Source organism: Lutjanus erythropterus, chromosome 18 (genome assembly GCF_056507025.1).
Source record: "Lutjanus erythropterus isolate fLutEry1 chromosome 18, fLutEry1.hap2, whole genome shotgun sequence".
NCBI classification, from domain to species: Eukaryota; Metazoa; Chordata; class Actinopteri; order Lutjaniformes; family Lutjanidae; genus Lutjanus; species Lutjanus erythropterus.
Window position 1 is genome coordinate 9,339,593 of NC_139334.1, and position 24,294 is coordinate 9,363,886.

The 24,294-nt window shown below is 40.1% G+C and overlaps 2 protein-coding genes and 1 long non-coding RNA gene across 10 annotated transcripts in view; 2 read left to right on the forward strand and 1 right to left on the reverse strand.

Annotated features, from left to right (window-relative positions):
* Window positions 1–101, reverse strand: part of LOC146310614 (formin) — a 74,334-nt gene extending 74,233 nt beyond the window's left edge. The window contains exon 1 of the mRNA XM_084742001.1: window positions 27–101. The gene's annotated coding sequence lies outside the window, so the exon portion shown is untranslated. The remainder of the gene's footprint in view (window positions 1–26) is intronic.
* A 3,006-nt stretch (window positions 102–3,107) lies between these two features.
* Window positions 3,108–24,294, forward strand: part of LOC146310615 (ryanodine receptor 3) — a 148,688-nt gene continuing 127,501 nt past the window's right edge. For 7 of the 8 annotated variants that reach the window (XM_084741872.1, XM_084741869.1, XM_084741873.1 and 4 more), the window contains exon 1: window positions 3,109–3,510. In XM_084741872.1, coding sequence (XP_084597998.1) covers window positions 3,463–3,510 — 48 coding nt within the window. In that variant the 5' untranslated portion in view covers window positions 3,109–3,462. Of the gene's footprint in view, window positions 3,511–24,294 lie in introns of all 8 variants that reach the window. The other variant, XM_084741868.1, reaches the window with a different exon arrangement.
* On the forward strand, window positions 18,099–18,548 carry LOC146310616 (uncharacterized). Its single transcript, XR_014772308.1, has 2 exons — window positions 18,099–18,199; window positions 18,408–18,548. It is a non-coding gene; the product is annotated as an uncharacterized LOC146310616 (long non-coding RNA).

The window sequence follows — 24,294 nt, forward strand, 5'->3', positions numbered from 1 at the left end:
TTGGTAAAACATAAACACTTACTTACCGGATTCAGTGGCATGGCAAATATTTCTTCACATCTCTGTGCTGCAGCCAGCCGGTGCTCACCGCTGCCTCACTGGGCTCGTTGGCCGTGATTGACAGGACTTTGGACCAATAGGCAAGCCCAGCGCCGGCTGACTGCTCTCCGATTGGTTCTTCAGTATGAATCCCACACGCCACAGTTTGAGTCGTTGCAGCTGCGGCTTGCAGGTAGGCCATGTGATCGTTTCAGTCTGTGCAGCGGGAAGAGATGGCGCAAAGTGTGTCTGACATTCATTTCATGTATCTGTTGCAGCATTTTTCAGTATTTCCCGGGCTAATAATAGCATTATAGCATCAGAAAGGTAAGTGTGTGTAAAAGTACCTGCTCCTTGAAGGGCCGAGGGGGCGTCATTTCTTACAAAACAGAGACACCTAGTGGTCAACATGTGCATCACACTACTAGTGTCAAGTCAAAACAGAGTTTTTCTTGAATTATGTATGTTATGTACCAAGGAGATCATGTTTCCAGCCAAGCTATGTTTGTATTTCAGGGAGCAGGATAGCTCATATTTTTGTGAACAATATTTTATTGAATTTGGCCTTATTCACATACATCAGCCACAATAACTTAGATTACAGAGTGAAAATAGATCTTTTTCACAGAACTCATACTGATATGAAATAGTAGAGTAAACACAGGTGTTACCAATGATACTGATTAAGGTCCATTTAGTGTATCAGAGCCTTTCCAGCGTGCCCACATGTACAATGGCAGCACCCTGATTGTTTGACCTGAATGTAACCTTAATTAGTGTCATTGGTAACACCTGTGTTTACCCTGTTATTTCATTTCAAACTGGCTGCTGTGAAAAATGTAATAGGAAAAGGTACCATTTTAGTTAGCTGAAATAAAAATAAAAAAAATGGACAAACAAATAACCAACTGAAACAATACTGTGTACTTAGAAAACTAGAAAAGTAAAATCCAATAAAAATATACACAAAAGATCTTCAATCAAGTCTTTATCAGTTTGGTCAAATCTGTCAAGACATCAAGCATGAGGACGCATTGATGCGACTGAGATGTGTCTAAGTCAGTTGCCTTCACAAAGTCTTGTCTCTGTAATACCTTTTCAGAACTTCTTAAATCTTGCCCCTGACAAATACCCCATTATAATAAAAAACAAAAGGCTAAACTGAAACCCTCTCTGGAAACTAAGTAAAACAACTCTGAAACAAAAACAACAACAATAACAAAATGGAATTAAAATAAAAAAATAAAAATTTCAAAACTATAACTCGATAACAAAACTTACTCACTTTCTTTTACCACAGATGGCTCACAACTAGACCCAGAGAGGCCTGTACAGCTTTAAGTATAAGACACTTGTTAGCTCAGGAAGATAATATTCAAAAGGGTACTAAAATATGAATATCATCATCAGCCTTCTTGTTTCAACATGGTGTTAATGGGGCAATGAAAATAGGAAGGGAGGAGGATAATTTGTGATAGTAGACAGTAGAGGGCAGCATCACTTCATGATAAAGGAGCATATGTGTTTATTTAATTTAGCTGTAACGATAAGTAGGCTATAACAAGGCTGTGGATCAATTGTGATTCAGCTGTGTGTTGAACAGATCATTGTTGTCACAGTATTCAGTCCACAGAAAATGTGAAATGAACTCACATTGCAGTTATTCATTTTTTATAGAGTTTAATTTAATTCCATTTAAATAATTTAATGGCTATTCATCCAATCATAATGTTTTAAATAGTTTAACACAGTGGTGCCCAACCCTGGTCCTCAGGGACCAATGTCCTGCATGTTTTAGATGTTTCCCTGCTCCAACACACCTGATTCAAATGATCAGCTCATCATCAAGCCTCTGCAGAAGCCTGACAACAGCCTGATCATTTGAATCAGGTGTGTTGGAGCAGGGAAACATCTAAAACATGCAGGACAGTGGGCCCTGAGGACCAGGGTTGGGAAACACTGGTTTAACACATGTACAATTGTCAGTTTTACAGGCTGGGATGGCACTATTAATCAAACTGAGTTCATGGTATCACCTTTTTTTAAAAATAGATTTTCTCAAATAATGTAATAGTAAAGCTACATCATAGCAAATACCAGTTAATTTTTTCCTGAAGATTTTGCATGTTTGTGAAATGTCAGCTTCATTGTTTCAAGCCAGCAAATAACACAAAGATATCAAATGTTTGACAACAGAATAAAAAAACTTAACAGATGTAACTTCATAGATATTAAACAGTATGCCAGCATGAGATAAATACATATACAAATACTTAATATAAAAAATACTTAATTACAAATACATAAAAAACGTGCTTCATGTTCTGTAAAGAGAAAAAGGTTCTTGTTGGTGTATATCAGATAATATATATAACAAAACCAAACAGATATAGCTTCGATAGGCCAATATCTGATCGATAGTGTTGTTTGGCCGATATATCAGTCTGGCTCTAGTTGTCAGGGTATAAAACCAATGATCCACTGAACAAATCAAGACCAAATGGCATAGCCAGCATAACCATTAGTGCTTATACAATGTTTAAATGGAAAAAAAAATCTCAGTTGAATTGTGACCTTACCTAACCCTGTTATTCTATATTTATAAAATCTGAAATGATACCAAGACACTGAAATGGAGAAGCGTTACTGTTATTTTTTAATAATTAGCTATAACTATATATAAAATAACACAAATATAACAACTTGAATTAACATGAAAGTTCAAATGCTGCCTATAAAACTAAAAAAAACGCATTATATACTGAAAAATAATGTCTTACAACATATACACTGATACAGATGTAGACTGATATGGCTTTGCTAGGCGAATATTGGGACATTAATATTGATCTCCATAGGAATACACGGGCAGTAACACTAAGCTATGGTTTACAGTGTATAGCCTGTCGTCCATACAGCAGCCTGTCGGTGCTGTGTGGCGCTGACCATGGTGCTGATCAGCAGCCACCATGAATATCCTGCATACTGTACAATAACGCTCCTCGTCACACATTAGCGTGCGTCCTGTGCGTCGGTAGCTATAGGAGACAGGGAGTGAAAACAAAAACTAATGACACAAGGCGGGTGGTGGTTATTTGACGGTATTTACTGTTCTAATGTTTGAATATTGGCGCTTTCTCGTCTGTATTAATGAGGTCTGCCGGTGACGTGGCAGATAAAGACCCCGCTGCTGCCGTCTCTCTCTCGGATACACCGCTCGTCTTCTCCCAGTCTCCCCGCCACACCGTCCCCAGTTGCTCCAGCCCACCGATGCTGCTGACACACACTCCTCCTCCGGGCGGTGAGCACACATGCTGCGGTAGTCTCCCCCGCTGTATGGCCGTGGATTAGCTATATGCTAATATCGACAGGAGAGAGGAGCCAGCGGAGGCTTCCCGAGTCTGAACAGGCTCCTTTGCAGCCATGGCTGAAGGTGGAGAAGGAGAGGATGAGATCCAGTTCCTCAGGACTGTAAGTACCGCTGCTTTCCTGCACTGGACGCGCTGCTCTGTGGAAATATGTGGAAATATGTGGAGCTCTCGTTTTCATGCTACCTTGTGGTGTGTGTGGGATTGTGACTTGTCTTGCCTCACAGATGTTATTTCATCCTGTAGCCTTTGATAACCCTCTGCCTTGTTGCAGATCTTACAGGCGGTGATAGTGCTCCATTGTTTTGCGCATCGCTCACTGACAGCTATTGTCTTTTCTGCAGTCCCTGTCTCAAGAAGTTGACAGCTCTATTTCCCATGCCATGTCAAACTTAAACATGCACCTTCAGGAGACGGCACTAACGTTGTGATTTAATTTAGCCTTTAAATAACGCACAAAATCAAAAGGTTTCTTGTCAACTGTCTTTGGGGATAAAATGAGTTGTGAGCCAGCAGTGTGCATGCTGATGTATAATGTATTTAAACGTGGTAGCCTGACAGTGTAGGCAGCTTGTCCAGACAGTCACCCCAGGGTTCCAGTGCAGCACCAAAGGTCTATGCAAATGAACTGAGGACAACATTTTGTAATAAACACAGTTACTGATGCTGTTTTACTTGTTGGACATAAAGCCAATGCAGACAGTTTGTGTTGTGCGCTCATAAAAAAAGAGGCTATAATTTAGGATTTAGTCTCTAGCATTACACTGTAATGGAAATATGTGTCACTTAATAAAAATGCATTTCTTAAGCTGAAAATGAGTGCTTGAAATTGGAAATGTCTGTACAGAGGGGAACACTTTCCACTGTTCACAAAGATAGACAATGACACGATCTGCTCATCTATGGTAAAAAAGGCATTGAGAGACACATCATGTCTGAAAATACACACTCGTCTAGGATAGATGAAGGAGCAGCAGAGTGCTGGAGGTCTTCCAGATAGACCCCGAGACAGTAGGAGGTGTTTGGTTGCACATATCACTGGCACTGCCGCTTGTGGTTTCCCTTTATTAAGCTGCTCACAGATGCGCAACCTGCTGTACTTTGAGGTAAATGGAGCGGGGATATTCTTGTTTTTATATAGATTGTAATAACATGGTCATTTGTTGTTTAAGCTTCTCATTCGTGTCCATTTTTTTTAGGGTCGATTGACACGCTTCAGTAGACATTTGTCACTTGTGTTTCTTAGGAATCAATCATTATATTTATCCAACAAATAACCAAGGGTGGATTAAGTCATTTTGGGCCTGAGGCAAACAGAGGCATGGAGTCCTCTACATACCTTGTCCCCCCCACCCCTTTTCAATCCTTGAATAAATAATGACTCTTGAAAACACAGTTGTAAACTTTGATTCATGGCGGAGTTTTTTCTTTTGGACCCTCTGTTAACACTTTCCTTTCCTGTGTCCTGTACTTAAATATGATATGTACTAGGCTTGTCTGTGTTGAAAAGAAGACCAAATTTTGAAGATGGTTAAAAGATTTTGCTCAGGGACCTATGCAAGAGACATATTGTTACATTTTAAATGAAGTGATTTTGGCGAAAGGCTAGCTAATAATATTTGACAGATTAATCAACAGTGCAAATAATCGTTAGGCGTAGCCAAAATGTCAGCAAAGATCTAAGCAGACACAATGCAGCTTCATAACCCTGCCTGCTGGTATCAAAAAGGCATAAATAACATACAGTAAGTGATGGATTCTTGACCAAGTCAATATTTTTTTGCACTGGAAAGCTCACCTTTCCCCAGTGATCTTTAAAATGTTGCTTCCTTCACTCAGAAAAAGCTGATACCTTCTCCCCTTTTGTCCTGCAGCCTCCTCAACCTTTTAACCACAGCACTTAGAGGTCACTACATCAGCATGCCTGCCACTCTAAAAAAGAGCTGACATTTCCGCACAGTTTCTCCTCTTTTCTGAGCTTGAACTTAAATGCCACCGGTCCCCAATCAGGATTTTTTAGAAACAACCTTCATGAGAGTTGTGGATTTAATCGTTTTTGCTTGCTGGACTGTTTTTGTCCCGTTTGTTGGATTCACAGCGAACACTTTTCCCCAGATGTAACCCTGGGAGAAGAAGTGAGATGACATTGACTAATAGGAAACTGCTGTTGCTTTAAAAAGGGCTTAGCAGCAGCTTGTTGCATCCCTCCACACAGGGAAGCAGCTGACAGGCTGGATGGTGTCGGGATGGGGGCGCAGTGAGTGAGCGGGTTTGGTGTTCATGAGTGTAAAAGTGTGTGTGTGTGTGTGTGTGTGTGTGTGTGTGTGTGTGTGTGTGTGTGTGTGTGTGTGTGTGTGTGTGTGTGTGTGTGTGTTTTGAATGCAAATGCAGAGCTGTAGCTGTGTGGTGCAGTCAGGCTGCACCAGACGTGCCACAGCAGAGCACAGTGCAGAAATTATTCATCAGTCCAAGCAAGGCACAGCTGAGCTACTCAGTGTAGGGGAACAGAGCAGATACACACACGAGGATGTACAGTACATGCACACATGTATTGTATATGCACAGACATACTGTACATTTATCCAGTACATGACTTAAGTCACTCCTGCAGAAACAATTGCTCACATGTGACTATTCAACCACATGCATGCATACACAAACACTGGCTCTAAATTTGCTTTTACAGAGATATATACTCTTAGAAATAAAGGTTCTCTGAGGGTTATGGTTCTAAACCGTTTGCCTCTGAAGAGCCTTTTTTTGAGTTCATCAAGGGTTCTTTGTGTAAAACTGTTCCAAGCAGATCCTCCTTGGAAGAAGAATCAATGGAATGTGAAACGGGTGCTTGGTAGAACCTCCTAGGTGGGTTCTTGTTAACAACTGTAGAAAGACTCTTGACAGAACCACACAGATGGTTGTCGAATTTCTTGAAAAAAACACCTCAAGAGTTCTTTGTACCATAATATAAAAAGGTTCTCATCAGAAACCCCAGGGTGGGTTCTAGTTAAACCCCCCCCCCCCCCCCCCCCCACCCATATACAAAAGAGTTCTTGGTAGAGCGCCCTGTTTTGTTTCTAGATAAAACCATTTGAATATGAAAGGTTCTCAGTAGAAGGTCCTGGGTGGATTATGAATAAAACACTTTGATTATAAAAGGGTTCTTGGTTGAACACCCAGAATGGGTTCTAGTAGAAGCCAATGGGTAGGTTCTAAATAAAACCCTTGGAATACCTCAGAAAGGATAAAGGTTCTGGATAGAACCCCCATAAAGGGTTCTGGGTGAAACCTTTCACAGATGCTTCTAGGTATAAACCATTGTATTGTGATCTAGGTGGCACCCTCTGAAAGGGTTCCAAGTGGAACCTTTATAAAACATTTTACTAAGAACCAAAAAGGGTTCTCCTTTGAGGACAAGTCATAGGGCCCACTTAAGCCCTTTCTTTCTCAGAGTGTGGCTCTACTGTAGATGGTAAAAAGTAAGTGAGGATATGTGTAGAGGCTGTATTTCTTGCTGGCATCCAAATGTTGCTTGTTATTGGAGTCGGGGAGCTTGATAAAGCAGTTCACAAACTGCCTTTTCTCTAACAACGCGAAGTAATTTCCCTGGAGTGGTAGCAGAAATTACCCCTGCCGGACTGCTGCCTATAAACCCAACTCAGTGGGAGGAAGGAGAGGAAGGGAAGAGAGGGTCTAAGAGCGTGGATATCTCAGCCACGGGTAATTTGATGTTACAGGAAGAAGAACGGTGCTGATTGTGAGCCAGGAGACTCAGAGAAAAGCTCCCCCCAAACTGCTGTTTCATGTCAGAGGGGGACAAGAGGGCTTCACGGAGAGTTTAATAAGGCTGTATAATTCTACAGGAACTTTATTCGTCCTGTTTGGAAATTGGATACGTCCTCAGATGCACCAGCTCAAGCGGCACAAGCTTCATTATAAGCAGTATAGTGAATAAAATATCAGCTTATGGTTACACAGCTCAGGCGGCTCATTATGTAAGAGCAGTTTTCTAAATGAATTGCTTGCCTACTGTGCGTTGTGTCATTAGAGCAGATGAAAGTGGAGGAAGAGGAGTAACAAACTTTTGTTCTTGTCTCATTCTGGTTTTAATTCATATAACCACCCTGTCAGAGGACCACTTATTAGTAAAAACATGATACAACATGCAGTGCAGCCATCCATGCAGACACACGCACAGCTAGGACCCCTGCAAGGCGAATATCAAAACCTGGTGATCTATTAGCAGTTTGAGTGGGAGTAAGGACTTTGAAAAGGCCAGACTGGGGCTTTGACTAATGCACTGTGGCAGCGCTTGGCTTGTTTATGTGAAAGCACCGGTCTCACTTTGCGTCCAGGCGATGGCTGTCTCTGAGGCAACGAGCCAACCAGCTCCAGCAGTCAGAAAATTAACCAAATCTGAGAAAAAACGAGGGCATAGAGCAGTAAAGCGTTAATTTTGGCTATGCCCGTGACAGCAGCGCAGGAGCTTGCTGCCTCCTCACCCACTCATGTCTCAGTGAACACCCTGCTGGGTTGTTCCTTTGTTGCTGTTGCTCCTTTTCGCTCTGCATTGCTCCTCTCCTCTTTCCCTTTCGTCATGTTTCGTTTCACTTTTTCCTGCTTTTCACTTTTATCTCCCTCTTTTATCTCTCATCTCCCTTTGGCTCCTCTCCTCTCCGTCGTGATGTGTTGTGGCTTGGCATGTCATTAACAGGTGCTAGCAGGCATGTGTGTGTCTGTATGCTGCAGCACTATATGTTTGCTGGAGGATGTTACCTCCAGTTTAAGATAGTGATGTGACAGTAGAAGTAGGAAAAGTACATTCTTTACTCAAGCAGAAGTACACATAGTGTATAAAAAGACTGGTAAAAGTAGAAGTACTGATTAAACTTCTTTACTCGTGTTAAAGTGGAAAAGTACAGGCTCTGAAATGTACTCAAAGTATAAAAGGAAAAAGTTGCCCCCTGAAGGACATTTCTACCATCTGTTTCTGTGCAAAGCTAACTGAACTTGACATTTTCTATGCAATTGAGTCTGACTCCCTTGTCTGTTTCATCTTGTTACATCTCTTATGTAGTTTTTTTTGTGTGTGTCTGTCTTGTGTCTTTTCTGTATTATTGTCCCATCCATTTAGGTTGAAAAGAGTCCTGATGTTGGGAAGGCAGTGTGCAGTGATGTGAAAGAAAAATTATCAGTGATTTCTCTTAAATGCATTAAAGCTAAACTAATGAGTCTGTTTCAGAAATATATGGTTGATAGTAGATAGCCCTGTCTTGCTTCACGCTCCCTACTGTTAAACTTTAGGCCTGATTGCTGATCGATCACATGTGCCATCAATCAGTCACTGCTGCTGCAAGAGTGAGAGAGCAGAACCTGAACAGCAGAGCTCAGGAGGAAACAAGCAATACTGTGGCATCTAACAGTGACAGATCCTGTGAGGGTGGACATCCACACTGACCCAGAGGCAACCAAAGGTGCCCTTGATCCGATGTATTATTATTAGTAGGAAACTGTAAGCATCTTTAGTTCACAAGACCATGAAGAACAAGTTTTTCAGGTTATTGCTGACCTTTCATCACACGCCTAAAAATAACCTCTCCGTCTTTACAGTGTGTCCTATATCTGACTTGATGCTTGTTTGTACATCGTTTCAGCGCCACAAGTATCCCTGACTCGCCTCAGACGTGGCTCCTCCTGTTCCTCTGTCACTTGCCCTGCATATAATTATTAGAGATTACCATGAAATTATTCCCACTGATGGGAATTCAGTTCAGCACATCATCGCATTCTACTTGACACTAAGGAGGGGGAGCTTTAATGTTATTATGATGAGGTCTGCTCCGCTGTCATTTCATGGTTGAATTAAAAAAGTAATAGCTCAGTTTCATTAGCGACCGAAAGGCATTTTCAGCATAATGGTGCAGATTTGAGCGCAGAGATTTACTCCGAAACAGCTTTGTGACCAAGAAGTGATTTCATGAAACCAAGAAAAAAAATCTTCCTTTCATGCAAATTGTCATGGGGAACATCACCTTGTCTAGTGTTTCTGGCATATGTTTTTACCAGCTGTTTCTGAGACGCAGAAAACTGATGCAGCGTGTGAATGCTTGACTTAGCATATCTCTGTATATTTTTTTTATTTATAAAATACTGTCAAGGGCAAATCTTAATTGATTTGTTGTCGGCCTTTTCCTGGACGAGATGCTTTTCAACCACTCAAAATACAAAAATGTGTCATGTATGAGGCATTGTATTTCTCAAACAGATGATCTTTTTCTGCACTGTATACATACATACACATACATACCTACACATCGCTGTTGCAGTACTGAATTCATTCATATGTCCCATTAGCACCACCTGAGACTTATTCACTGTTCTCTATATCACACTTTCAGAAACTCAACTTGCAGAAATGTACGTTGGTGTAAGGTTTAAAGTGGAAGTGTTGCTGTTTCTCTGTGTTGCGTGATGAAGATGGACAGTTAAGATAGGCTTGTGATGTAGAGGGAATTAAGCCAGCAGGCCTGCCCAGAGACAACCCAGTGTAAAGCTGCTGTAATGAGCTATTGATCGTGCCACCAAATGAAGAAATTTCCTCAGTAATGTCAGTGGCATGCAGTAAGCGGACTTGATTGATCTGCTGTTTCAGAGCATGAATATTTAATGAGGCAGCGCAGGACCCTTCCTCCAAAAGACAACCCTGTTGTTATTTTCTCTTTGACCTCTGACATGTCTTCCATTTATGCTTTCAGCTCAAAGGGTGGTAAGCCTTGATATGACAGTACTGACTTATGTGTTCATTACTGACGTGCTGCTGTGGTTTATACACTAGGATCTACTTAAGGTGTTGGATATCATATTGCAGAGGTTTAATGCTGCAACAAGTTAGTATTTTCATTATTGATATAACTATTATTTTTCAATTGATTGACTGCTTAGTGTGTTAAATGTCAAAAATTGGCTGCCAGAGCCCAAAGCCTTGTCTTTAAATTAATTACTTTACCAAATCAGCAACCCAGTATCTGAAGGAAATCAGTTTACAATGTTGTGAAACAAAAGCATCAAATCCTCACACAGGGGAAGCTGAAATGTATTTTAAATTGAAAACATGTAAACTTTTAACCCATTTATCTAAATGATCTCTGAATAAAGATTTTCATTATTTGACCCAAGGCAGTTTCCCAAGAGAAGTAAATGATCAGCAAATCTAGAACGAACACACAAAACAAGAAACGCACAAAGCTAAATTAATTCAGAGGTGTCATCATTAGGGGTGGGAATCTCTTGGGACCTTACAATTCAATTAGATTCCAATTCAGAGGGCTTCAATTTGATTAGAAAATGTTTATTGACACATCAGAATTTTAAGCTCTTAAGCCAGGGGTTGCTGGTTGGATTGTATCTGCAGTTGTTCACACTCAGCCATCCTCATTTTACTGAGGCAAGTCTGAGTCCGCATCCTCCACATGCTTCAAATGTTCATGCATTACCAACGTGCTCCCATGATAAGCAAGGCCCACGTGACAAATCTTGGTTGTAATTCCTTTCTTTGCTGCATTGAGGTGAAATGCTCCCAGAATTGAACCATTTTGGTTGGTTTGTTTACCAAACACTTCCTGGTTGCTATTGCACAGGCACACTTCTCAGTAGAGACGTGAAATAACAGGAACAAGGCTCACTTGCCACTTCCATCAGCTCCGGAAAAACAATGTTTAGTTCAGCTCTGCAGTGTTAAAAATGTGCAGTGACGTAACCAATAAATTGTTGACAATTAAGTTCGTTGGCAACTAATTTTGTCAATTGAGAGGCAATGGATTACTTACACATTGTTATGTGTTTTGTTAACATGATATTAATATTTCATTTTTTTATATCATGGTTGAGGTGCAATGATTAGTCAGTGCAGTCCACAAAAAACAAACATGAAGTATGCTCTTATGTCTTTTCTCAAAAGAGACAAAACACACAACAAACAAGACTAATTTGACTAAGATTTTTTTTTCAAATTTGTTATATATCATGATCATATCTTTGTGAATTCTTTTGTGCCACGATGTTTGTGTAGTGAAAATGATATTGTGAGAGCCATCGTGTAAACCAATTTTTAATACGTAGAACACTCAAAATGCTACATTTTTATATGAGAACACTTCATCATATACAAAGTGTTCTCATATACAAGATTTATGAATGTGCAAAAACATATATGGGCTGGATGAACTTGTACGTTTAGTTTTTTCATGTAGTCAGCATCTAAATTATTTAATCATTAAAGGCTATTGAAGCATCTGCATCCTCTCTACATCTATATACACTATACACTGCATGTACAGTATATTACACATCTACAGTGCAAAGTGTCAGTGATGATTAGTGTCAAGACACCTTTGGGAAAGACTTGGAAAGACATCATAGTGTGTATATCTAATTATAACATGAATGAAGACAGTAACCAGATTTGCTGAAGTGAATTATAGTAACATTTCATTTTTGTCTGCCTGTAATCAGAGGTAAAAATTTGACAAATTTGATTGCAATTTCATTACTTTGCAAAAAATTATTCTCACACTTCATCAAAAGTTGTGAAACTTTAATAATATCATGTTAGCATTTGCATAAAGAAAGGTTCCCTGACAACTGATTGGACTAACATACCTGTTCAAATGTATAGTGTATTTCTCATTCTGTTCAAATAAATAATCAAATAATTTGATTCCTTCATTGTTGTCTTTATGTATTCATTGCTATTCAGTCCAGGGTGAAAATAGCTATTGTACCCAGACCAATCCTTCTCTGCTTCAGTTCACTTTATTCAGAAACAAAATGAATATCCTTCCTTATCTTTACAAATAGCTCTGATGTCGATGAGTCACAGCCCTTTTCGTTTTCTGTAACTTCTTTTGTGTTTCGGCCACCTCCTGATTTCCATGCCTGCCTGGCTGCTTTGGACCAACAACAATGCAGTGCAATTAATCCTGCAAGCTCCACTGACAGTATACAGAAACATGCAACCATCAGATTGTTGCACACCACTTCTGATGCTCTCAAACGGGACTGCTTATCTTGTTGGCAGTGGAGGATATATTAGCAAGTTGTTTGTCTATGCCATCGGCACACTGTGTAACAGCACACTTCCCACATTAATGTTTGAAACATATGTTGAGCACAGTGTCTACATATTTACTCAGCCATTAAGCTCTCTGTATCTTGCAGTACATTAGCCTAGCGCTGTGTGGTTCAGAGATTTGGTGCCGTTCTCCATTTCCTTTCACCTCTTGCCATCTTGTTTAATTTCAACCCAAAAAAATACTTAAACACCATAAGGCTAAGTGTACACTTGCCACATAGGCTCCACCTCCAGCAGCCACTGTTAGCCCGTTGTTAGCTTCTACCTCCTCCGTAGCTAGCAGGGCCATCTCTGCATCTCTGCTTCTCCTTGCCATCGCTTCTTGGCAGTTAATGTTGGCTCACATATGCAAGGCTGTATTTCCAAATCTGTGGTGGCTTTCCATTTATCATGGATTGTAGTAAATCTGTGTGTCCTCCTCAAATTTTTAGTCATGCATTCCCTGTAAAGTCTTCTTTTTTTCAAAATTGCTATGCCTCAGAGCAGTTGAGTGCTGGTATTTTCATTAAACCCAGCACCGACTTTGATGATGGTTTAGTTGTAGTTAAAAAATACAGCATAGTTTACCTGAGTGACATTTGACAGCTAGTGTAGATGCCTGGTAAACAGATAGTTGCTTGCTTATTTACTTTCTCTTGTATCTGTCTGTTAAATACTATGGCTGTGTATTGAAAAAATCTGGCAATATGATATGTATTATGATATAAAGGTTACGATTCAATATATGTTGCAACACTGTAAGCAAGGTGATATATTGTTTTTTAACTCTAACTTAATAATGTCATATGTTGTAATATGTCATAGAGTAAAGAACACACCACCATATGCATAAAATCTGAGATTTTAAAAAAAACTTTTTGAGTCAATAAAAACAGTGAAGATAGACAACAACACTGCTGTCTCATGGTCGGGTTTAAAGATAACATAAAATGAACTACCACCACACCCATCCATCCATCCATTTTCTGTAACCACTTATTCTGTAAGGGTCACGGGCTGCTGGAGCCTATCCCAGCTGACATTGGGCGAGATGCAAGAAAGTGAATAAGCATATTTCCCAAAATGCCAGAAGAGTTTATTTTGAAACATAAATATGGTTGGTAGGGTGGGTAGGTAAGTTTTGGTTGAGATTGTGATATAAGGCTTCCACAATCTACTTCTCAGACAAACCATAGAGATCGCAGCATTTAGTGTCCTTGTACTTCTGTTTCCAAACTTAACAAAACCTCATTGACCAGCAGATCCATGCTACATGAACAAACCAACAAATCAGTAGAGTGATGTAACCAACTACATGACCATGCTGGGAGGTTGCTGACTATGCTGAATGTGGCTCTTCCTTGGGCAACATGTTACTGTACATACAACAATCCAATTATGTTGTGAGTACTTAAAAAGGGCCTATAGAGGATATATTGTTGTTGACATATATGTTTATCGATATGCATCAATATGAAAACTTTTTTTTCAGAACGTTTAATGCAGAAAACGATGCTTGTGGTGATTTAGATTTAGCACAATGGTGAACATTTATGAGGACAAGACGAGCTCCCTGGCAGGTGTAAATGCAATTGCAATTAACTAGATTGTGATATTACTTTTCAGCCAGCTCACCCACCCCTGGTGGTAGGTGTGGCAGACGCACAATAGGAAGAAAAACACAGACTCTAGGGTAGCTTTGCTTATAGTGGATCTTCAGAAAGTAAGTTCAGTAGGCTTATTTCTACAGGTGTTCTCAAGCTGGCTCTTTTATCTTTGTTTTCTCGATCATTTGATGATGAGTTGCTACACAAGGGGAATATGCTGCTCTGCATCAATTATATTCCCCTCCAAGGTGTCACTGTTTGCTGCCATTTTACCCAAAACAAACCAAAGAATCACCTCCTAAATTCTAATTAGCTGCAGGGATGGCATCACATCCATCCAGTTAGAAAAAGTTTGGCTCATTTAAAAGTTTCTGCCGGATGAATCGGATCAAATCTGATTCTGTAGCCTCGGGTGTACAGCTTTCAGACTCATGTAGTGGGGCAGATGTGGAAGATGGTGTATTTTAACCATACCATAGAATAAGTACCACATGTATTTGTTCACTTCCTTAGAACATATACCTTTGTAAAGTGACAGTGAATACTGTGCAGCTGAAATATGTTAGCATTTACCTACCTGTCCAACTGACAGCCTTGTTACCACAGAAACATTGTCAATGTTTCTAACATTTTATCATAGATAAAAATCATTAAACCTCTCACTACTTTGGTTGTGCTTGTGAATCATTCTCCTCCTACATAAAGTAGTCTGCCGTAATTATGTCCAATGTTCTGTCTCCCTACTGTGCCCCTAATAGACCATTTAGAGGAGTGTTTACTGCTGCAATCTGCTTCTGTTGAGCCTCGCTTTAGAGAAGAAAGTTGAGTGTCTTGTTTTTAAGCAAAACCTTGGCAGTCCTGTGAAAATCTAATGTTGGATCATTACACTGTGGACAAGGTACCCTCAATGCCACCAGTTCATGTTAGGGAAGAATCCTATTGACTCAAATGAGGGGGTGTAATTGAGTAATTTGCAGGATCTTCACACATAGGTGCATCCGCTGCTACAACAATTACTGTGTTGAGAAAATCCAGTGATGCCCCCCCCCCCCCCCCCCCCCCCCCCCCGGCCAGGTGCCAGAGTCTTGACTTTTCATCTTATATTGACAACGGTGGCGTTTCCCACCTCATAAAAGATTCATACCTCTTTAACAACCTGTGCGTTGCACCACGCCAACACAGGCAAGGAGATATCACCCTTTTTATTGGGCCTTGTTGCTGCAGAGTCAACAATGTGTGTTATAAAGAAATGCACTATCCTGCCTCACCAGCAAGGAGGGTCAGAGTTTCATGGGGGTTGCACATAAAGTGAGGATACTCATGGATGCCAACATATTACCACTTTTCGAGAGCATGTCCTGCTAACATGGTATTATAATGTAGCTTTTTTGTAGCATCTACTTTCTTTAAGGGCTCTGCAGTGCTTCTGTGGAGAGGTTTTATAGCTGGGTCTATGTCTAACCCTGCAGGTGAGGGAGTGCATAGATATAGTGGAGCATTTTTTATACCTCCACTGAGCTGAGTGTCTCTGCAGCACTGCTCCGTTTTTTGTTTTTTTGTTTTTTTTTTTTTCAGCCCGTGGTAGCACTCCCTCCCAACTTACAGAAGTGTTTCTGTGGCAGTATAGCTGACGAGCTGACACTTCAAAAGTGCCTCACCAAGCTCTTAATGGCCTCTTCCCTGAAGCGTATGACAAATCAGAGTGCTGCAGGTTGATATTTGATGCAGTAAAAATTGCCCTACAATAGGCTGTCTTCTGACTCTGAGCTTGGGTGAGGTGAGATGTCTGTTTTTCAGCTTTTCTTTTTAACACCTGCTTTTTCACAACATGTTGCTCAGGGTGATATGTCCCTAAATTTGGCAGTCGTCACCAAGTATTCCAGCACTCGCTGTTTGCCTCCATCTGCCTTCTCTGCTCTTGTGCAATACTTTCCTGTGAGTCTCAGCTGTGCTTTAGCTTTGACACCAGAACCCTTCACCTGGGCATCGTCACTGGTCTTTGAACAAATAGAGTCTGACACAGCGGCGTCTCAGCTGCAGTTCAATCTCAGCTCCCTTCTGTGCCAGTGGCACAATGAAGCTGCATTCGAAAGCATGTGGATGAGCGCTCTGAAGAATTTTAGTCAGGTCAGGCCTTAAAGGACAATGGATATTTTTATCCCGGAGAAGCTGACACCGTGATCACTGTTGTTGCATATAGAAGTAATAAGGAATAAGGTTTCTGCAACAGACTAAAAGAACATTTATTTCTCAAATTGGTGAATGAATATTCATTAATTCATCATTCATTGTCCCTAACCACTTATCCTTGAAGGGTCACGGGGGGCTGGAGCCTATCCCAGCTGACATTGGGCGAGAGGCGGGGTTCACCCTGGACAAGTCGCCAGTTCATCGCAGGGCTGACACATCGAGACAAACAACCATTCATGCTCACATTCACACCTACGGGCAATTTAGAATTACCAATTAACCTGTTATGCTGCATGCTTTTGGACTGTAGGAGGAAGCCAGAGTGCCCAGAGAGAACCAACACAGACATGAGGAGAACATGCAGACTCCACACAAAAAGGCCCTGCCCAGCCAGAAACTTCCCAGTGCCCCAGCCGGCTGGGGGATTCAAACTCAGGACCCACTGTGCCACCGTGCCGCCCTGAACGAATAATCTAGTTATAAAACTGTGTCTAAAAGTGTTGAGGGCAATGTTCCCTTTAGAGCTTTGGAATTGTGGGATATATAATGATTGGATCACATCTCTACTAACCACCATGGCCTGAGGCTCCATGAACTCACCAAAGCATAGTTCCAGCACATAACCCTGTTTAATTTCATTAACTGTCATTCTTAAAATCTCACTTTTCATACACTTTGCGTTTTTGGATTAAACAAACAAAAATACTGAACTTTAGAGAAATACACTTAGTTTTCTTACCAAATGTTACAAAAAAAATTTCATTCACTAACCCCTCCAAAGCTAACTCTCTCTTGACCCCAGTGTAATATTTAAAGTACAGATGAAGCAGAAAGCAGCTAAGGACAGAGTTTGCTATAACTATATATACTTTGCTATAGTGCTGAATGAGCGATCTCATACCACATTCCCCAAAATGAATAAACTCTAGCTATAACCACGGTATTTTGGGGAAATAGAGCAAGGTTTGAAGTGGTGAACACTCAAACCATTGTACTGTTTCTAGGTAACTAACTAGTGAATTTTAACTCTGCACTGCTAAAAGTTGAAGATTGATTGCTACAAGGGTAATCATATTTAACAATACACATTACATTTTTAGGTTATTTGTAGTAAGTTACTTTACTGGTTTTGTGTCCCCTATTAAGCTGTGCAGTTTACTGTGTATATTTCAGTATAATAATTTCACAACATTATTATGAACTTGCAGAATTAAGTTTACTATTATAAATGCTGTTATATATGATAATTATTTCATTATCATTTACAGCATTTTACCTAGTATTTTAATTTAACATTTACATGTGTAGTATTTAAGTTTCTTCTTCATGTCTCTCTTATCTAAGAGCTAATTAGTTCCTACCTGTCGTTGTTTAGGGGGGACAGGTATGAGTGTGGTACCACGTGCAACAGTTTTGTTGACCCCGCTGTGAACCTCAAAGAGTGAAGTTTCTGCTGTCAGGCCGTTTTGATGAAGAATAAGTACACAAAGAGAAGTTGTAGCAGCTTATTATGAAGAAAAGCGGGTTACAGACTGGTGGCGGCGGTGTTTTTTTTATTTGTCTTTGGATTAATTTGCCGAGGTATCAACTAGTTTACACCCGCCAGGACTTAATGGACAGTGGCTGGCTGCGGTCTACAGGTGCACTCGGTGCATAAATTTCAGTTTTACATGGACTTACATGGAGTTAAATGGACAGTTTCCAAAGTCGCTTCGGTCATTAGTGGATGATGTTGAGATGATGAAGACGCGGCCAAAAAAAGAGGGTAAGTGTAACATAGTTAAATACGGAACACAGTGCCATCTACTGTTTTTCATCCGTACCTGCAGTTAATGATAGTAGCAAAGGATTATGGGTAATCCTCAAAGTAACGGATGATTTGCACTGAGGTAATGTGTCTGTGAATGTCTGTGGACAAAACGGCCATAAAACTTGTAAAAGCACTTCAAACTTAAAGCTGACTGTGTTCCGTTTAATATTAGATGTTTAATTTTAATTGTGTAAAATCTTTGTTGAGTCAGCTACGGGTTTTTATGTGTTTTATTTCGAGTAATAATACCGCTAGCTGAAAGTAACGTATGCCGTCTTTCCAGAGAGAGAGAGAGCATGCGCCGTTGTCCACAAGCAGTGATGATTATGCTCTATCATCCCTTGTCTTAACTGCAGGTACGTGTGTCCCAAATTGTTTTATATTGTTGTTATTATATTTCAGGAAATTTAGTAATGTTTTTTTTTTTTTTAAGAAAATGTTGAATTTAATTTTGTGTTTAAAAGAAAAGAAAGTAACAGTCCAGTAATGAGATCTATTGTAAATTGTATGTATGTTTTTAAGCAATAATCCAAAAAGTAACGGATGATTTGCACTGAGAGAGAGAGAGAGAGCATGCGCCGTTGTCCACAAGCAGTGATGATTATGCTCTATCATCCCTTGTCTTAACTGCAGATAAATGGAATAAATCTGACTGTTAGAACCAAAGAAACAGCTCCAAGAGATTTGTTAAAAAGACATCACACACAGAGGTCACATAAGCATCGGCAAACGCCTTGAACTCTGCGTCCTGTTGGATCTTTAGATGTTTTTTGTGTCGAGCAACTACTTTTCGTGACGTGGTATTGGGTGTTTGGTATCGGAGTAGTTTTATGAGTACAAGTACATGAGGACAGTATCGGTATCGATGCATCCCTAAATTGTAGACATTGAACTTCTCTAGTATGAAGTACAGCTAGCAGATGACATCCTTTCCTTGTGAATTAGATGCAGGCTGTGACATTGCTGAAGTACCTGCGGCCAGTGCTCTCTTTAATATTCTAGGTCACATATACAGTAGTCCCACTTCCTTGACCCAAAATCTCCACACCCCTTTGGTCTTTCTTTAGCGTCGCACCATTGAAATAGAGTCAAAATTCATGCTTCGCTTCCTGGACGCAGGATGGTTACAAAAGCACCTGTTAGTGCTGGACTCCCTTCGGACCTCCAAGAAGGCTCTTCCTCTAAAAATACAACACATTGCTTGTCAGAAAGTAGAAGCAGCCTATTTTCCTTTTTCTGTGTTCTGCCACAAAAAGTCTCAATCCCCTTGGTACATGAGGCTACTTTCTGGAGAGGAAGCAGATGGAGAGGTTTGTTCCTTTTGTTCCCCGGTGCAAGCCCCAGCTATAGTGCTGTTACATATTGCCCTGGAGTATCCACAATGCCGCCGTGTATTCGGGGCAAAAATGCAATATCACCCCTATTTTCTTCCACAGTCATTGACTCCAGGGCAGAAATTATACTACAGCCAAATAGCCAGTGCCATGGATGCCCCACAGTGTGACCATAATGCCCTTTCTTACCACCCACATGGCCAGTTTGGTGTTGCCTGTTTTGAACATTGCACTGAAAAAAAGTTGTAAATTTTGCTAATTTTAAACTACATGCAACAAAGCAAATAAACAAACTAACTAAAGTAAGTGAACATTATGTGATAAGCACAAGCATCTTAATGTTGTACAGTCTAAATATTAATACACATTAAAAAAATAAATAAGCACAAAATGATGGTCAATGACAATAAAGAGCAGTTTTTTTTCATTGTAAGGCTATACTTGAAATATGGTATATTAACTGTAAACTTCAATTATACTTAAATATGTTAATATAGAAATAGAAAACACTTAGGTCAAACACATAACAATTAAAATAACAAATAAAACGTAACTGAACTACACAAATTTAACACTAAGTAAAAGTTACAGCAATATACCTGTTGCCACAGCCATGTAGAGTGCATGAGGCTGTAATGTCAACTAGGCACATTTGGTGATGCATCTATGACATCCGCACCAGAGAGCAAGTATCTCTACTGACAGCTCAGGCATATGGCACCAAAATGAGGCATGTAATCTGCGTCATGATTTGGTCTGGTGAGCACTGGTCATACGGGGGCTTTGGCACCCAACCCCATCCAAGACTGCATTCAGAGCAGCGCGTTCTGCATGCTTCACTCTCCACTCGGACTGTTTACCTGCATGCAACCAAAGCACGCTCAAACATGACTGGTCAATACCATTCTGACTTCGAATAGACCACAAACACAAACCAGAATGCTTCTGATAACAAAATCTTGTCCCTTGCCTACAGATTCTGCACTCATATGCAGATAGCTTTTCTTTTTTTATATATATATAGTTTGCGAAGCACTTAAACCATTACAGCCAGGTTTTTCCTTTTTTTGTTCAGTAGCATGGACAGTGGAAGCCTAAAGCAAGGAAGTGATGAAAATGCTTACTTAGCCTTTCACATTAAAGTCACCGCCGGGGAGGAGAAGCAATGCTGCAAGGTGCAATGAAACTCTTTACAGCCTCCCTCCTTTGCTCCCTTGGTACTGAAGCACATAGACAGATTCCAGACCTGTAGGGCTGGGGGGCGGTTTGATCTGCCTGCAGGGCTCACTTAGTAACACTTGGTTTTGTTGTTTCTCCGCACATGACCTCTAACAGCCTTCATTTTTAATAGACTAATACTTTGACTGTTTTGTAATATCTGCACTCTAATACACTCTACAAAGCTAACAGCAGTTATAAACATTCTATGTCATTTGAGATGCAGCCATTTTTCACCCCAAGCCATTCGGTTTGCAGTGATCGCCATACCTGTCCAATCTTCGAGATGGATTGCCCTGGTCCATATGGTCGCTGCTGTTCACAGCTGTATAGTGTGAGTCTATGGTGATTGGGTAATTAGATTGCCTACAGTGATTAGACAGTCCATGTCTGAAGCACAGTGTGCTCTGGATGACTGTTGCACACACACACACAAACAACCTGAGAGGATCAAATATGGATGGGACTATTGAACCACCACAGATTAGATTATCTTCAGTGCCTTGGTGGTATTTTCTCTTTTATTTATTCTTAGAAAGTCAGCTGTGCATCAATGGATTTTTCAGCCAATTACCTACCTCAGACCAAGATAAAATAGTACTTTTTCCGTCCCATTTGTCATATTTCAGATTGCAAGAATCTGCTGATACAAAGAGTCGCCGTTGGTGTAAAGAGATTGGACTGGTGTTGATGTTGGTGGTGGTATCGCGATTCACCAAGTACTGCGATTCAATATTACAATATATTGAGATTTTTGTTTGCTTTTTAAACACTACACCACAGGAAAAAGTTGAATCATACACATCTAGAGGCTGTATATCATGAGTCATGCTTCTGAAAATAATACACATTACATGTCGGTCAGTCTGAGTTTTATTTCAGCAGCAACATCAACATACTGAAGCATTTACTTAGTTTATTGCCGCAGAACATATTAAATATATGGCTGGAAGTCTGACCACGCCTGCTGTTTCATGTTAAGCAAGTGAAGTAAAATGAGTCCATTTGTTAATATAATATTACTGCAATTGCGATACTGATTTCTGTTAGCGCATTATTGGGAATTCCCATTATGTGTTTCAATTGAGCTATCAGACTACACGCTAGTTATTTATGTGTAAAAATCAATTCAGCATTCATAAAATCAACCAGGAATTGCTTAAAAAAAAATCATGATGCTTAAGAGAATCAGATTTTTCTCCCATCTCTATATATAAATAAACTTGACTTACCTGACCTGATATTGCAGATTCAAGCTTCACATCTAGAGCACAGTGTGTGTGAATGTGTTTAATGATTCTCCAAACAGCATACCATGTCCATGCCAGTACAGTCTATAACGCAGCTGCATGCGTTCTGTGCCAGCGACTGGCCACTGACACTGTTCAATAACAAGCTGTAAAGCTGTCATCCTCAGCACCCTTAGCAAAGCCTTTAAAGGAGGCTGAAATTTTAGCCGATGTTGAGATTAATTTATCGTGTCACTCTGGCCTGGGGATTTTAATGATGTGTGTGTATGTGTGCTCTCTATAGCTCTGTTTGCCTTTCTTTCTTTCTGTCTCTCTGTCTGTGCTCTGGGGGCAGCATGTTCAGCAGTGTGCCTCAAGATGAGCATTAGCGCTCCCATTTACACAGAAACACTGAGTCATGAGAACAAAGCTTCGCTGCTCTCATCCAACGGTTTCTCTCTTTCTCTTTCTATCTCTGCTGGTGTCACACCACAGTATAAGAGAGAGCATGAAGCTTCAAGTCTATGAATCACTCTAACAGTGAACCAGCAAATAGATAGCATGGGTAATCTCCACCAGAATATTCTGGAACAAACATTTCTTGTCTGGTAGTGCTTCGGTTAATACTGGAGGACCATTGTAGGAAAATAGAGGAATATACTTTCCTTCCTATAATTATTGTCATGTAGATCGTTTCAGTTCAGTCATGCTAATAAAGTAAACTTTGATCCTCATTTACAAATACAGTATGACGGAATAGATGTTCATTCATTAGTAACTTTCCAAACAAGGGGTTTTACAAATCAGTTGTATCATTTAAAATTTATGAAATGTCTCAGCTAGTAAAGACTTAAGCAATATGTAAATTAGTATGAAGAAATATGTGTTTCATGCATTCATACAGTTTAGCAACAGCGGGAAATATCTAATCGCACTAAGCTAAGAGATGTTATTTGGCCATTTAGTAAAATGTTATTGACAACAGTTTGTTACTTGAGATATCTTGTGTTAGTTTTGTGAAATGTCATTTAAAGTCTGTTTTTAATTTCTTTTTATTTTGTGTGGCGTCAGATGGGTCGTGTAAGCCACAGGTCTCCAAGTGGTGTGCCAAGGTGTGCCTTGGGATTTTGTGACAACCATACATTATTATTGCAATATATGACTGCACAGAAAGCTATGAATGAATTTTAAATGTGCAGTATCAGTACTCTGAAGTAATTTCCCAAGGCAGAGTCAAAGACTATACCATAAAAAAAAATCTGTCAAAGTGAATCTCAGTTTTTGCAGTTCATGCAGATGCTGGATGGTGGGATTTGTTAGACTGTGACACATCAAAGGCTGTCATTGACTGACTTGATTTTTTTACCGCTCACAGTCCAAGAACTAACCCTAACCTTCTGATTGGCTAATAGGCTACTCGTTCACTGGTTAGGTTGGTTATAAAGGCTATTTTGCATGGATATGAATAGAGGTGTGCCTTGAGATTTTGGCTTGCCCTTTGGTGTACCACAGGGACAAAAAGTTTGAAAACCACTGGTACAAGCTAATGGTTTCATCAAAGGGACTGCCAGTGGTTAATATTGTGAAATGTTTGCAGTTTGGTTCGGTTTAGCTACCAAAATACTTGCTTTGGTTTAGGAAAAGATTGTAGTTTGTTAGTATGTTAGTCATGTCAGTCAAGTCTGTGTTTGTTTTTCAGGATTATAGGCTTTCAGACAAATGGGATTTTCAGACTACTGGGGTTTTGGAATAATGGGCCCTTGGACAATGGGAGAGCATCTTTGTTAGTTGATTCAGTTGGCAACAATGTGAGACTACATACTGAGTCTATGTTTGAACTTTTAAAAACGCTAATGCAACCAGCTCCAGGGTATTCATCCTTTTGGGTTTTGATAATTCAGTTAATTGCCTAACAGTGCTTCATCTTATAGGATCATTGTACTGTAGACAAAGATGCCAAGAGAGGAATATGGTATTCACCGCACACTTACTGTATATAATTACTCATGCACTTAACAACATTAAGTCACTTTGAATTCACCCAAAGTGACAAATACAGTTTGACCACGTCCTAAATCATTTTGGATTCAGATGATTCAGAGGTAAATGACATCCCTCCTAAAGGAAATAAAAGTCTGCTGTGAGTTGTTACATCCTTTTTAACATGTTTAATCTACACCTAACATGACCAGGAGGCATTAACAGATGGAAAGGCTGATAACTCCCCTATGTTTTAATAATGCGTCATTATAGACTGCAGTCCTCTGTTACTGCTGTGGACAGCCTTCTAATAGACCTGGGAAACACCTGCTCTTTTTCTGTATCCAGACACTGTATGAGTGAGAAAGGCAAGGCGGGAGAGAAAGCTTGTAGGGGGTGCAACCACTGCCCAG